The sequence below is a fragment of the Mastigoproctus giganteus genome, chromosome 8, assembly GCF_048544385.1.
Source record: "Mastigoproctus giganteus isolate SK-2022 chromosome 8, ASM4854438v1, whole genome shotgun sequence".
NCBI classification, from domain to species: Eukaryota; Metazoa; Arthropoda; class Arachnida; order Uropygi; family Thelyphonidae; genus Mastigoproctus; species Mastigoproctus giganteus.
This window is the reverse complement of record NC_143582.1, coordinates 193945646-193962400: the sequence shown is the minus strand read 5'-3', so window position 1 is coordinate 193962400 and position 16755 is coordinate 193945646. Positions and strand designations below refer to the sequence as shown.

Sequence of the window (16755 nt, the reverse complement as noted above, 5' to 3'; positions counted from 1 at the left end):
AGATTGTTTAATAAATAGAGTAATTCAATTTAAAATATTAATTATAATAATATTTTCGTTAAATTCAGTTTTTAATAAAGAGGGCGTGAATATTTTATTAAATAACCACCTTGAAATGTATGGCATTTTATTATGAAATCGTCTGATGATATGCGATATTTTTTGCGCATGTGCAACTGTCACTAGCCAAGTTACAGAAAGTGGAAGAGGCTAGTTCTTCCTAGAAGGAAATTCAAGCGAACATAGTTACTAAACTATTTAGTAAGTTTTGATAGCTTGAAATATTTCATGGGAAATTGCAATTTCTTGCCAAAGTAAGTTTTTTTTCTTCTTACTACTAACAGTACATCAATATTAAACAAGCTCATTGCTGTTTAATGGAAAGATCAATATACACCCCGGCAAATAGTATGCGTCTTCTGCTCTTTCTGTTACATCAGAAAACAGAAAAACTTATGGCAGCTTTGATATCGTACTGAAAAATTTCTACGTAAATGACTGTCTAGATAGGAGAAACTGCAGCGTGTTCCTGAAAAGCGATAAAGCCGAAATTTTTCCTATGCCAAAGAGATTTCCCCGGAAGCCTGTAAGGTATGTTCGAATGATATATATATATATATATATAAAGTAATGTAAACTCCAAAAATTCTATAAGTCTGGCTTGGTTATTTTGCATTCGTTTAAAATGCAACTTATAAGTTGATAAATTCTTTAGAATTATGAATTTATCATATTCATAATTTGAGAGCATAAATTCAAAATTCACTAGAATTATGAATTTATGCTTTAAAAAAAAACAGAAAAATAAAATAAAATGTCATTAGATATTGATTATATGTTGGGATGAATTATGAATGTAATATAAAATTAATTTAGAATCACAATAAATAAATCCTGTTCATTAAAAAAAAAAAAAAAATCAGACCATAATAAAAGGACCTCTAATGAAGAAAGCCTCGGCTTTGGAAATATTCTTAATTTGAATTTATTTTTATATATACAATTATGTTAAATATGGTTTATTTTTATGAATTTCGTGTTTTGGGATTCTTATAGTGACTTCATTATAGTGGTATGAATGTATTCGAGAAATTGATAAACATGTCAGTCATCCTCAAATTGAATACCAACAAATAAATACTATAAATAATAAAAATAAATAAATACATAATAAAAATAAATAATAAAAACGAATTTAATACTAACAAATATATTTAAGCGAAAATCGCAAATATTTAGTTAGTAATTCTCTGTCACCAAGTTGAAAATATATTCATACAAGTTGAGCAGACCAAGAATTAAAGTACGCCTTCATCTGTTTTTGATCACGTATTCCCGAATTAATAAAAACACATTTGAAACAAACTTTTTTTTAATTTTTTTTATCTATTATACTACTGGTTCAGCTGTTAATTCAGTAGAATTTCAATTATCCGTATATCAGATCCTAAATTTTAATTATCTCTATAAGTTTTTCGATGTTTTTTCGCTTCCCACCCCCGGATTCACTCAAAAATTTTATACATTTATAATATTTATGTGTAAGAAATAAACTCTTACATAAATATAATAAATTCGTTCATTTATTCATTTGAAGAACTTTGTTTACGTAATTCTCTCCTATTTGTATTTTGTGTGCTGAATCCAGCAGTGTCATCAGTTTTTCTCTACTTTCAATATTTTGGTGGAAATTAGATTTTTTATGTTTTTGCGACATTTACCATTATCCAAAAGGTATTCGGACAGCCAGATGCTCTTTGAAGGCTATGCAGATTTTCTTAGTCCGCTGGACCATCCCAGTACTGGTTGGTTTGTTGTTGGGTTTTAGGAACATCTGCAACTAAGGCCATGTTGATCCGTGTATATTGTCTATAAATTGCGTGTGTTCTGAGGTCGATTTTCTGTTTTTTGCTGGATGAAAAACCCGAGTTTCCGGGAGAAAACTCGGGTTTTTCTGAAGACAGATTTCGACATTTTGTCGAAATTACTGACAAAAAGAGTTGCTGTTCCTCATATAAATGACATTATCACAGATCCTAGATCACGTCAAAAGAACGCACAGAATCCTTTCGTCGCACAAATATTCTTTACTGTTTTATCCGAGAAATGATGAGGTGGTTGGCATTATTTAATTGATAAGCTTACTACGTTTTGAAGGAAGTAGAGTAAGGGTCGGCTAATTATAGGGACCAACCAAGAGTTCTTCGTTCTCAGTTTAAAGAATGGACAATGGAGACAGTGGCAATGGAGCCTTGGGAGAATCATTCTTGGCTGGTGGGGGTCAGTACATTGTGCATGCAGATGATGACGAAGAAACTTTGGGAATATCAGGAGATAGCATGGATGGTGATGGGAAAGACAGTGAACCTCTGAGAGAACAGGATCGATTTCTGCCCATTGCAAATGTTGCTCGTATTATGAAAAATGCAAGTCCAAAAAGTGGCAAGATTGCTAACGATGCTAAGGAGTGTGTACAGAAATGCGTTTTTGAATTTTTCAGCTTTATTACTAGCGAAGCAAGTGATCATTGTTATCAAGAAAAAAGAAAAACCATTAATGGTAATTAATTGCTATGAATTTGGTTCGTCTGGTTGGATTCTGGTAGGTTCCTGTAGACGTTTGTCTTTGTAGTTTGACCAGTGTACCATATGGCTTGGGATCAAGTATTGTTTTTAAAGATTCATGGGAGCACATGATTAAAAAAGATGCATATGTAAGGTGCTTAGTTTTAAGTGCTCTTACATCGACTGCGAATTTATGCTCATTCACGAAAAGAGTTTTAAGTTGCCTTAGTTGTTTGGCTAAGCCTTGAAGCAATATCTTGCCTTTGGTTTGAATTGCTGTAATTTGGTACACCTCCTCAAGTATTCTCACGTGTGAACAATTGGGAGATGTTTCCTCCATTGGTTTCTTCAGAAGTCCTATGCTCTAGCTGGTTATGTAGTCAATGGTGGCTACGCATGATGATTCCAACATTGTATTTTTAGTGGGTTGGGTTACCAGCACATGTGAAAAATTCGGCTTCTTGTTCTGAGGGCGATTTCTTACATTCCATCGTAACCAACTTATTGCAGAATCGACTTGATGGTTTCTCAAACTCGTATGATTGCTGTCACATGACAGATTTTCTTTCATTTGACGGTTATATTCGTTTTGGAAGGATCGGTGTTCTATCCCACATGAAGAAGATTGAAAGTCGTCCAAGGAGGAAATATCTTGGAGAGAGCAAATTTTGCTCCACAAAAGAGAGGATCTGCTGGTTGTGCTTGCAACATCACAAATAAATCGCCTCAATCGTCAAAGTTTCTTCACAACACATCCTAGCTTTACTGTATGCTTTAATTTTGTTCTCGTAGCCTCTTGTTTTCCAATAGTAACTCAGCGAGGACTGTAGGATGGGAACAACTTCTCATTAAGGGTTGCCTCAATATTTGGCAGGAATGAGATGAAAGGCAAACAGTGTTCCGACAGTGCATAATTAACTATTCTAAAGATCACTGTTGTTAGCAAGTTTGTTGACTTATAGATTGTTTTAATAAGGTCTTCCTGAAATGCACCATATCCGGGATGGTTATGAAATTGATGCGTGTCATGGATTAGAATTATAGTTTCTTGAAAAATTTGATCAGAAAAACCTTTGTCGGGCTCATAATGAATTAAGCTTGAAATCCTGATCTAATTCTTGTGATCTGTACATTAGCAAGTTTGAGTAAACTTCAAATTGGGTACTAGTCCCCGATGTATCGGAAATTAGCGTATAGTTGTCAGAGACTTCATTAGTTGTTCTTCGAAGCTCAAAATCTTTTTCATTCCTACGCCATGATTGCCGGAAACGTCATGATTTCCAACCCCGCTCTCCGGAGTTGGAGCTTCTTAAGATCTGAGGAAAGATATTCGCTTCCGTGTGTCTTGAGACAGGAAGTACATTTTGTGTACTTCCGGTACAGTTCCATTGATTGCACAGATTTTATTGTTTATTCGATCTTGATTTTCAGTATAAAAATAGGACTAATTACAGGGAGAAAGAGAATAATCCTAATGATATTGTTTTGTCGGTTGACCACATGTATTCCCCTGACTCTGTGAATTAGGAGTGAACCCTTGACCTTGGCAGTATGGCTAGAATATCTAAAGTAATAGATTTTGAAGTTTGGAAGGATATATTTACCTCATGGGATTATGTAGATGAGAAGGATTTCGTCTTGTCCATCTTGCAGTATGGTGTTCATTGGGTACCAAACTGAATACACAAATACAGTACTTGATATTACTTATTTTTCAATGAAAGATAATAATTACTTATATTACTTTTCAATATAAGTAATATAAGTAAAATAACCAACGGTCAACTTACTTCAATCAGTACAGAATGTCTTGTCTAATTCAATTATGATATTCTGTACACTTGCCCATGTAAACCCTTCTGGTCTCGCCCTTATCGACCAGATTTAGTAGATAATTATTGCTTTGTAACTTTATATCTATTCTAATTTGCCAATAAACGGATATTTGTTTATTAATTTTACAATATACAGTAATTGTTTGTAAGAACAATAATTGTGGATAATAATTCAGATTAAAACAAATTGCAGAAACTGTATTAGCTCTTCGTTCCAAAATTGGCCGCTAGAGGTGCTACCTGTAACGACACACACACTGGAAAATGGATATTTCAGTTTCACTTGTGAATAAGAACAGTATTTTTTTATTGCTTTGGTGATAAACAATATATACTGTACTTTTTTAAAAAAACAACTTTAGGCAATAAATAGACTATTTTAAGCCCATATATTTAAGAAGTATTTTAAGATTTTGCTTTCATTAATGAAGAAAGTATTTAACACGAAAAGCGTATTAATGAAAAATTCCTATCTCCAGACTTTTACAAAGCTTAGTTCCATACTTCGTAGATCATTAATCATCTTCCTTCAGCAATTATCCCCATTGCTATGAAGTTACTTAAACCTCTTAACTTATTATTACTTCCTGAATTTGATAAGAAGCATTTTGGAAAGGAATTAAACTGTTGGTACAACAACAATTTTTGATTAAATTATAGACAGGTGATTAGGGCAGATAGCAGTCGAAAGTAATGCGGAAGTCCGTAATGGGATTTACTTCATTACAGTTACTAAATAAATAACTGTAATATCTAAAGGGAATGGCCACAAACTCAAAGACAGCACCAGAATGTAATGCATATTTATAAGAATTGTGATTTTTCCATCCACACCATCAAATAGCTCGAAGAAAAACGATACTCCTCTTGCGCTTCTGTTTTCTCTTTCCCATTAAAGTCTAACTACCCAACTTATATTTTGTGATGTTATCGCTTATTTGTATTAGTTCCATTAAGCACAAGTCACATCCATTCCTTATCTGGATAACGACAATAACATCTTTTTTGCAACGTTGTAGCAAAATTAATATATGCGACTATTAAATGAATTGAGTACTACACTGCCTGGCCACTTTATTAGGATCGTGGAATTTTGGGCTCTGCAGGACTGGAAAAATGGTAAATTTTTCGAACCGGAAAGCGTGTTAATGAAATATCTTATTTTTAATTAGCAAGTATGTAGAGTTAGTTAAGTCTAGAGTTAGGCAAAACCGTCAAGCTATGAGAGCTATAAAGTCATTGTACATGTCGGGAATAGCCTCCTTCTGCATACAGCTATTAGCAAACTGGGTTTACTAATTCGTGCATCGATCTTGTATTGTGGGGGCGCTTCGCAAGAGTTTCCTTGGGAAGCGCCCCCAAGGAAATACACTGCCCTACCATTAATATCCGGACACCTGCCTTTAGACAAAAAAAGAGCTTTTATTGTGTCATTTAATATTTTGTGCTGAAACCTTTTATGACGGCCTTCAATCCTCGCGGCATACTCTCAATCAACTTTCTATAAATGTCAGGTGATATGTTCCTCCACTCGGCCTTTAATGCAGCCACCAATTCGGTCTTGTTCTTTGGGCGATCTCGACGTGCACGTACCCGACGATTAAATACATCCCAAAGATGCTCGATAGGGTTCAGATTACCCCTCTCGGCTAGCCAGTCCAACTCTTCCACACCCGTGTCCTCAAACAACTCTGTTACGACCCGAGTAGTATGGTATGGGTCTTCCCCGAAGTATTTCCCTAATGTTGGAAGTACATAATTGTCCAGGATGTCCTGGTATTGCACAGCATTCATGGTTTTGTCGATAACGATTAATGGGCCCGAGCCAAACCATGAAAAGCACCCCCATACCATGACACTGCCTCTACCAAACTTCATTGTTGGGAGGATACGATCAGGAAGGAACTGTTCCCTGGCATTCGCCACACCAGGAACGACCATCAGACTAGTAGAGTGTGAACCTCGACTCGTCTGTCCATAAGACTGTTTCCCACTGCTCTACAGTCCAGGATTCGCGCTCCTTACACCATGTTAATCGGCGTCTAGCATTGGTTGAGGTGATCAATTCTGTTGAACTGTTGAGGTAATTTTGTTGAATGTGTCATCTTGCATGCCCACGTTTACAATTATCTTTTCGAAGCCCAGTGTGCATATTTATAGCAGGGTCTGTGACGTGTTGCATGCATAGGACCTGTTTCCCCATCAATGGAGGGATGTCTGGATATTAATGGTAGGGCAGTGTATATTGCTTCTGATTTATAATGTATTCCACTACCCAGGCCCGGGTTTCGACTCATATGAAGTTGATGTGGTCAAACTCGACCTCACAGCTCAAAAACTAAATTTAGCTCTTGGTTGACTAGTCTACTGAGATCCCGGTTTCGACTATGATTGTAGTCTCATCAGTGGGCGGGTAGGCATAATGAATATCTGAGCAACTCAGTGACGAGATGTAACTGGCCACCAATGAGACTCCAATCAGTATCGAAATCCAGGTCTGGATAGTGGCATACTTTTTAAATAAAAGCAATATATTTCTCCATTGGTGCCGTGTTCTGTATTTAGAGGAGTTTAGTAGCAAAGCAACTCGTGGGGAAATATTGAGTTGCCTTAGTATTGCACCGATTTTAAACATATGACATTGTCAAAAAAATTTAATGTGCCGTTTGTTGAAAAGCGGCAGCTATAATAGCCTGTTTCGAGGTTTACTGATTCCTCATCAGAGAAAAGGTTCTTTAACCTTTTAGCGATGCCATTTTATTAAAAGTAGTACAGTACTAAGGCAACGCGGTGTAAAGACGAACTTCATTTTGCTGTAAGCAGTAAGACATTTTTCTAGACGGTTTAAATCCTGCTGGCCACAAAACACATTAGAAGATTAGGAAGGCCTACTACATTTCGTAATTTTGAATAGATCATAATAGAAATAGCTGTTTTATATTCAATATGTGTGTGTGTGTGTGTGTGAGGTGTGAGAGAGAGAGAGAGAGAGAGAGAGAGAGAGAGAGAGAGAGAGAGAGAGAGAGACAAAATCGAGACGAGATGTTGGAAGCTGAAGCATAAAAAATCACATAACAGAAATTGGACGTTAGATAACTCAGAGTGCTTCTCAATCATAAAGAAAAGAGTGTAGATTAGATCACTCACCTAAAATCATGCATTCTCTTTAAGAGGTTTTCGCGACAGAATGTGAAGAGACTACAAGATGTCGTCTTATCTTTCCACTAGATATCGCTATGCTACTTCGTCACTATCTGCCAAAGTGGCAGTCAAAGAAAAAGCCAATATGTCAGAGGCTTAGTTCTTCTAAGATAAAACAGTGCTGTGGACCAATTCATTAGAGAGCAAAACTGGATAGAAACTTCAAGTACTGACCGTGGTGTATTTAGTAAGTGGAAATAATCGTGACTCTAATCAGCATGCTTTAAGCGATTTTTTTTCCCTGTAACATCTTTAGTGTACATCAGCAAGAAAGCTAAGTGTGTGTCCTCTTCTGTCAGTTGCACTGCTTATTCAGCAAAATGCACGACCTGATGAATAAAATGTCTTCATACATCAACCCCCCAAGCCTCACAACAAAAATAAAAATGTTTTTCATTTTATAATTCTTATAAATTGTTAGTGGTCGAGAGTTAAAATCATTTTAACATTTTTTTTTTTTCTTCGGGGAGGGATCTTGAGTGAGAAATTTCCAGTCTAATGATTAAACTATCCTCTAACTACGCGCAGATCCTCGTGGAATATAATTCAATAAAATATAATTAATTTACGGTAATTTATACTTTTCTCTTAAAAAATCGTGTTAACTGAATAAAATCTTGTAAAGTATTAAAATGTTTATTATTGCCATTCCAATTCAAAGAAAAGAGCGTACAGTAATACCCCGAAGTTACGCGATAGGTGGGTCCGACGAAAATCGCGTAAGTCGAATTCGCGTAAGTCGGGGTACAACTTTGCATATAAATACATATAAATTTTGCTTAATTGGGACCAAGGACTAACAAAAACACTAGTTTAGAAGAAAAATATTAATAAAATTGCAGTTCTTTATACATATTAATACAAAATATGTATTAAAAAAAACAAATGACTTACGTAAAAAAGTTATTTCGATGTCGATGGCTTCATAAAATCTAACAAATTCGTCTGACGACACAGCGCGTTCTTTTTTTCACGCAGAATTTCTTCGTAGGAAGCTAATAATTTTTTTATTCCTTGCTTTGTAGCTATAACGCGTCCTTCGTTGGAGTCTATGTTTTCTAAAATTTTTAAGCCCTTTACAATTGAGCCCTTTTCAATTTTCAACCTGTCAAGTTTGCAATTGTCATGCGCTTTTCGCCGTTGCTTCATTTAGGCCTGTAGCACGTGCAATATCACATGGTCTTTCATTTCGCTCAAAGCGTTTCACAATTTCATATTTTTTCTCTATCGACAGAAGCGGACTGCCATAAGCCTTACCGGGGAAACCCCGGTGGGCCGGTGTGATTTTGGCCATAAACCATAGTATGACGCCACTATAAATTTTCCCGGGTAAGAATTTTTGACCCAGTCCGCCTCTGTTTATCGATAATTGCTTTTCTTTTTCTCTCTGAATCTGCAGTGTCTTCACCAGGACGCTTCCTTTTCACACCTTTTAATTAAGTATTTTACTCATTTTTAGGGAATAAAGCGCAATTCCAAAACGAGGAGGCACGCTTGATAGGCATAAACAAAGCTGCGCGCATGTAGCAACTGAATAAACAACACCATAAAGGCAGAGATACACTATTAACACCTCACATTTCTAGGGGTTACTACCATAAAACAATAAAAATCCAGTTGCGTTTCTGCTAGTGAAATCTGTTATAAACTGGTAGTAAACTCGATCTAATTGCATTTGCGATTATACCGATAGCTGGAATTGTGTTGGTTTTTACGTTATTATGGTGAAATGTGTTTCCCCTTCACTGATATAAAAAACATAAAAGCAGCAAAGTTGAATTTTGTTCATCTTTCGCTCTCATTCTCCGCCGTCGCACCGTATATCGATAACATATGAAAAACGACCTTGAAGATAGTGGGCGGCAGCGATGCCAAACGAAAAAAATCAAGAACCGCGTAACTCCGAGTTCGCGTAAGTCGGGGTAGCGTAAGTCGGGGTAGCGTAAGTCGGGGTATTACTGTATAAAGTTTCATCCCTATCCTAGAACATTTTTAATTAAAAGGAATTTCACTCGTTCTTTTATAAAATAGGCAAGGATGGAACAAACTATATTAAACTTATTGATTTTTAATGCGGTATTACCACCGTATGGCTATCATTTAATAAAAACTCTTTTCGATCCTGTTGTGATTTTAAAGGGTGCAATAAAAATTGCACATGCTCACTACATAAAAAGGATGCTTGGTGGAAGACGATTGTGAATGGAATATAGAGTACTATTCTATGAGGTTACGTTGTTTGGAAAAATTTCCAGCAATATTCTTAACGTCATTTCTATAGTCATGGGCGTTTAATTTTGAAATACACTGTCCTGTCAAAACATTATAACCACCCCAATGTTTTAGCAATCTGCCGTTCCTCCCAGATTGGTGGCACACATGTCGCAGCGAGAACCAGCAATACTGCAGGTTCGTGGCTTGCGGTTCATATGAAGTACTTGATCGACATGGACACGTGATCTGACGGATCGATACGTGATCTGATGGACTTTTGAAAAAGGGATGGTTGTCTAGTACCGGTTGAAGGGCGGCAGTATTACGGAAACTGAGAATCCTGTGTGCTGTTCGCGGAGTGCTGTAGTTAAGATGTTCCAAGAGTGGACGGGTAGCTGACAGCACAGCAATCACTGGGCCAATAGCGGGTGACCACGCATCTTTGATGCTAGTGATGAACGTACGCTGTCCCGCCTTGTGCGAACCGATAGACGGAAAACGGTGGAACAGATAACCATAGACTTTAACCAGGGGATGACCAGCGGTATTTCCAAGACCTCGATCCAAAGGACGTTCCTCCGTATAAGCCTACTCTAAAAGCGTATACGGAGGAGCTATATACCTGGTCAAGGTATCCACGTTACCACCACCATCTCTAATTCCTACAGCTATTTCCACCACCATTTCCTACAGTTCGCATCTGAACGGCGTCATTGTATCATTGATGACTGAAAAAAAAAGTTGTCACTTTCGATGAATCACGTTTCCTGTTATGCCCTGTGGACAGTAGATGGAGGATACGGCGACAAACTGGGGCAAAAAGTCACTCCGATGTCCTGGTCCAACAGAAACAGACAGGTGGCAGCAGTGTTTTGGTATGAGGGATGTTTTCCTGGGAATCCCTTGGAGCCCTGATTTCCCCTAGACTGCACTGTGAATGCTAAAAACGACACGTCCATCGTGCTGATCAGGCGCAACCCCCCCCCCCCCCCCCCCTTCATGGTGATTGTCTTCCGGGATGTCACGATGTGTTCTCACAGGATAATTACTACCTTCCACGTTGCCGGTATTGTTCGAAAGTGGTTCGTCGACGAAAGTGGCTTCCAGGTGCAACCTTGGCAACTGAATTCGCCGAGTATGAATCCCATAGAACATCTCTGAAATTACGTGGACGGACAGATCCGGCGGGTGGATCCTCCACCATGGACTGTCCCAGATCTATGGGATGCGGTTCTGGTTACATGCTGTAACATACCTCCTGACCATGGTTCAACATTCAGAGGCCTTATAGAGTTCATGCCTAGCCGTGTGGCGGCGGCACTGGCAGCAAGAAGAGAACATATCCACTACTGGGGGGGGGATCATAATGTTTGTTTGATGGACATTGTATATTTATGTATTTATGAATTTTCCACAACGCAATTTATGTATTTTCCTCATAGAGCGCTGCGTTTATTTTGTTACAAATAGTCATTTCACGTTTTGCTTATGCGCTATTTTTTGACATTTGTATATATTAAACTTTTATGCATTCTGTAAACGTAATGCTTAGATTCGGGTTAAAGATTACTTTAACTATAATAAAATTTTACATATTTATTTCTAAAAAAGATATTTCATGATTGAAAAGAGCAATCATAATGGTCCCTTAGAAGGGCTTAACCGAGTTTTATTATTATTCATGCCTTCCTCGTTTTTCCCTAACTATTCTATCATGAGAATGCAATGTCGCAACTTAATTTTTATTCTTTACAAAATGAGACAGAAGAGGCAAGTTCCCAGTATTTTCTATCAGAGGAGAGCAAAATTGATTCTCGTAGACGATTGACTCCCTAGCTGCGAAGCACATATTAAATTTCTGTTTCCTTGCTCACGGTATCCAGTGCCACCCTACCCTTTCTCTACTGTTTGAAGATTATTTTACAATTTTCAGTTTAGAATTGAAAATACGCAGAAATAGACGGAAAGAAGTTCCAATTTTGATGCACATATTTAATTCTGCTAGTCATGGAAAGAAAGATCCAACTTTATGAAATTCTTATTGTTTTCTTTCTAGCAGTTTATTTCCAGACGGCCTAGAGGCTCAAGTACTACGCCAGACGGCATGTATAGCTCCAGCAAAGCAGATATAACACTTCTACAGGGTTGTCTGTTTGTGAGGGGAAAACTTCAAACTTCACAATCACAGTCTAAAACTGGTTAATACAGTATTCGACGAAAAAATTGCTTACGAATTTTCTTTGTAAGAAATTTTTCCTTGGATAAGAAAGCACTTTGTTGGCACATGGCTAGTTAAAATTTAAATAATATAGATGATTAGTATGCTACTCGAAGTCAGGTCCGTAACCATGGAGATTTTTGTATAGGCGCTTGAAACATTCTTTTCACCATTCCTGAAATTTCAAGCACAGTAAAATTTAATTGTACGAGTTTTACAATGTAGTGTTAATTAAATTTTATTAATATGTACTATTTTTTACAATACAGCTGTCATAACGTAGGTAACCTTCACTCTCCACAGAATCTGCTCTTAGTATTCATTGTTATTCCAAATTAAATAAGGAGCACTTGCTTTGAATACGAAAAGTTCAATTCATATTACCAATTTGTTGTTCTTATTTCACTATGATTTCTGGAGTTCATCCTTATTAATAGGAACTGCAAAAATAATGGATGAGTCCTTTGACTAAATCCTGAGATTTATGATTAGTGGCTTGAGTGTGTTAAGCACAAAGCAATCAAGGCTATGAGGCTTCAGTATATTGTTTGTATAAGGCCTATCGATGGGAGAATGAGATCTATTAGTCCTGGGCCTCATGGCTCAAAAGTGGTCTCAAATAATTCTAATCGATTTTTATTTAATCATTAGTATATTTGCACAGAAAATTTTTAAATAATTTGTTAAATAAAAAATACATTCAAATTATATTTTTGACCCTATTTTGTTTTCACGTTTTTTTTTATTTATTTATTATTTTTTTTTTTTCTTTTATTGTGGCTAGGGGCCTCAATAGCTGGAAGTGGCCCGGAGCTCTCTGGATTTATAGGAATTCCCGCGTCTGTAACAGCATGTATTCTTTGGTCGGTTTGCTTGCCGAAAAATTCTAATTTCCAGGAAATGAAACCATTTAACCCCCCTTCGAAATTAACTCCATCACATCTTGAAAAAAAAGTTTATAAAAGTTCCTTCTTCTAGACGGGATTCGAAACTAGGCCATTTTTCCACATGGTATGGAAGGATGGTGACTGTAATCATTGTGCTAACAGCCAGGACCTGGGTTTGAATTCTCCACAAAAACAACGAAATGAAAGTAGCAACTCTTCTGATTAAAACACCTTTCATTTTTAAATATTTTGTCAAAATATTTTTACGGAATATTTAAAAAGGGACATACAAACAAACCTTAGAAAAACACGCAATTTACAGTCAAGAGAAACCCATAGCAAGAGTTATTTGAGAGATAATCCAAACTTCCCCACAAACCACTCACTTGTCAAGTCGATTCATCAGGCATTTCCATTCTGAAACCAAAATATTTAAAAGGTTCTGTTTATTTCTTCATACTTCTTTATGAATTTGCTGATTCTAAATATTAGCTTAGATTTTGCCTGTTTTGCCCGAAATGAAAGCAAAGCAATAATACTATATCAGGTTTATTAATAAAACCTGGCAGTGGTGGCAGTTTTAATTAAAGAAAAGCCTATAACAGTTCCTCACGTTATTGACGGCATTTAAACACGGGCCTTTTTCCTCCCGATGTGGGGTTGTTGTTGTTGTATTTGGGCGCATGAGCAATTTAGACGATATGCGTGTGTTCTGTGGTTGATTTTGTGTTTATGACGAAAAATCCGAGAGTTTCCAGTAGAAAAAACCACGCTACCCTCTCCTAAGACCGACTAACTCAGCCACGTGAAAAATACCCATAAAAATTCCTCGCGTTCTTCACTGGATTCGGAGTCAGGTCTTTTCCACCTGGTGCGGGAAAGATTGCGATCCTACCAACTGTGCTACCACTAGGGTTTACAGGACAAGCTCCGACGCTGTTTCTTTATAGTTTCAGGTTATTTTTCTTCTTTCACTCGTCCAATAAATATTTACAGTCTGACCTTAGTTTTTTTGAAAGATTTGTGATTGGTTTCACATAGTTAAGACGAGAAGAGGAAACTCAATGTCCTCCCAAGATGGCCGCTACTCTGTTGGAAGCAACATAGGTAAATTTAAAATTTCGCCAGATTTGAAGTAAATTTTGAAATAAACCAGAAAACAGAAGTAACTAATAGCATCGAATATATATATATATATATATATATATAAGTTTATTATTATATTTTAATAATATTTATATACATAATAGGCAAAAATATATGCGAAGATTGAAATTTCGCGCACCTGATGGTCTTTTGAAGTGGAAATATGGAAGAAACAAAGAGAGAGATGTTTCTCTTTTATATCCGATTTTTTTTTTTTTTTTTTTGCAATTTTCAGCAGAATTAATATAATTTTTAAGTTTTTTTTAAATAAAAAGTGCAACAATACAACATGCGTTGTTTTCTTTATTTTTTTATGAAAACTGAAAAAGTTACACACAAAAAAAAAAAATCCCAAAACGTTTTGCAGAAATTGAAAGGAAAATGGGTACCTGTTAGGCGTCTCGCCATCATCTTTGCTACAAGTGAGGTGCCACCAATGCTGTATTAACTTTTGTAACAAATCTTTGCTACAAGTACTGTGAAAAAAACCAAAAAAAAAAAAAAAAAAAACCGTAGGAATCCTCCTCTGGTTAATTAAAAAAATTTCTTTAAAAATACATATTTAATGTTTCTGTCTTTTGTGTTCATTGTGATCATGACGAAACAAGAATCAAAAATAGTCGTCCATCATAGCAGCTTCTCCACCTTGGTATCTCTTCTCCATTGACAATATGTCACTGTGAAATATCTTCCCGTGCTCCTCACTGAATTTGGTCTGAAGAAATCCAGGTGAGGGCATTCTAAAATAGTCTTCACGTTAACTGCTAATCTTGTTGCCACCAACAATGTTATGCCACACCTGCTTCGGTCGTTTATACTGCTAATATCCATAGCGGAAAAGTCTGGAGATGACGTAAGCCATTGTTTGGCAGCCTTAACAAGTCCCTTGCATGTACTACTGTGGTTACAATCAGTATCCTCCCATTCTGGATAAAGAAAGCCTGAATTTGATTCCAAAGGCTGCAGGTATTTTTTCCCTGGAAATTCGCGGTTTTCTTCCAGTAAACACCAAACCGAACGAAGAACACGCGCAATATGCCGACGCCTCATAGCCTTAGTTGCTTTGATTCTTAAATGGTTGAACCCATTCCTGAGGACCCTGTACAAACCATGCGTTACAGTTACTGAAAGGGAATTAATTCATATGAGTCTAGCATCTCTTCTTTGGAATGCTAATTTCAGTCACTGTGTTAAAAGCAAAGCTATTATTCATAACAACACGCTGTCAGGTTTGTTCTTTATTCTGGATAAAAAACAAGATCGAAATTTTTTATATAAGGGCTACAACAGCTTGGGAAGAAGAAGAAGACGATTTTATCTTCTATTTTCTTCGCATTTTGTACGAAAAGTGCTGATGAAAACAACTTTATTTTGATAATCATGCACACGCTAAAGAAGTGGGCGGACTATTTATCATGTAATAAGTTATTCATCATGGGGTGTTTTGTTGAATGTGTGTTTCTATAGTAATCGTGCTATGCGCAAAACTAAATTTGAAGGGTTAACTCGGGTAATTTAACACGGAAGCGTGTCACGCCGTGAATTCATTACTGAAACAAAGTTAATGGATGAATACTAACTACTTCATCAATTATTGATGTTTTTAGATACAAGCTGACTTCATTCGAGAGCAGTTAACAAGTGATATAAAAATCCTGATAAACGATGTATTTTTATTCTTCGAACAAGCAGCTAATGAGATGCTATTTGTAATTACGATCGAAATAGCCTTTTTTTTTTTTATCCTTTGATTAATCTGCACTATTTATAGTTTCATGTGATTTCGGTAAACATTTATGTTAAGTATTCATCATTCAGTGTTTCTTTTAGGGCTCAAGGTGAAAACTTTGTAAATAGAGCAGATCATCCGCGTCGTGTCGAGATTTGACCTTCAGCGTAGCTTCAAATGTGTGCAGAAGAGAACAGAAGAGGCCAGATGTGGACCGTACGTGTAATGCTGGTGAAAGTGACATATTCGAAATTTAGAATATCGTGGCGTGGACAGCAATCATTGAGATGGTTATCGTTGTGTTGTCCTCGAACGATGAATTTACTTGGGTTTGAAATACAACTACCAGATTCCTGTCCTATTATCTCAATGGTAACCAATGGTAAACCACTGACATTACAATATTATATAGGCAGGGTGAATGTACGCGTATAAAACCATCTGTGTAGTCCCGTCCCCAAGGGTAAGATGAGTTGCAGATCTCGCTCTCTCAGCCCGAAAGAGTTCAGAAACTGACGAGTAATATACATCGATGCTCAAAAGTTAAGAAACAAACGCAAAAACTAAATAAATTAGCAACCTATTATTAGATTACTGCAAAACGTCAGTAGGACGTTCGGTTTAATGCGTGTTAATAATGTACAAAGATTGGACAACTTTAAGCATGGAATTACACAGTTATGCAAATGAGTTAATGTGCAGCCAAAATTTCCACGTCGATAATTCACGCAAACATAACTTTAAACAAATTTTAGTACGGCCCCAATGAGTTAACTATAGCCTCGATTGAAGAGGACTTTAGAAATTCCTCCAATTATTGACGGGAATCGAACCCAGACTCATCCAAACGGCGTTGTATGGTGCTGCCAACTAGGCTTACGAACGCGATGTCTTCATGGGTACTGCAGTGATTACGATCGCCTTCCTTCCACGCCGTGTGGAAAAGGCTTGGATTCAAATC

The 16755-nt window shown here is 36.7% G+C and overlaps 1 protein-coding gene across 1 annotated transcript in view; it reads left to right on the top strand.

Moving 5' to 3' along the window:
* The first annotated feature begins 556 nt into the window (after nt 1-556).
* LOC150082129 (UPF0462 protein C4orf33 homolog) overlaps nt 557-16755 on the top strand; it is an 87524-nt gene continuing 71325 nt past the window's right edge. The window contains exon 1 of the mRNA XM_090379999.1: nt 557-591. Coding sequence (XP_090236125.1) covers nt 560-591 — 32 coding nt within the window. The 5' untranslated portion in view covers nt 557-559. The remainder of the gene's footprint in view (nt 592-16755) is intronic.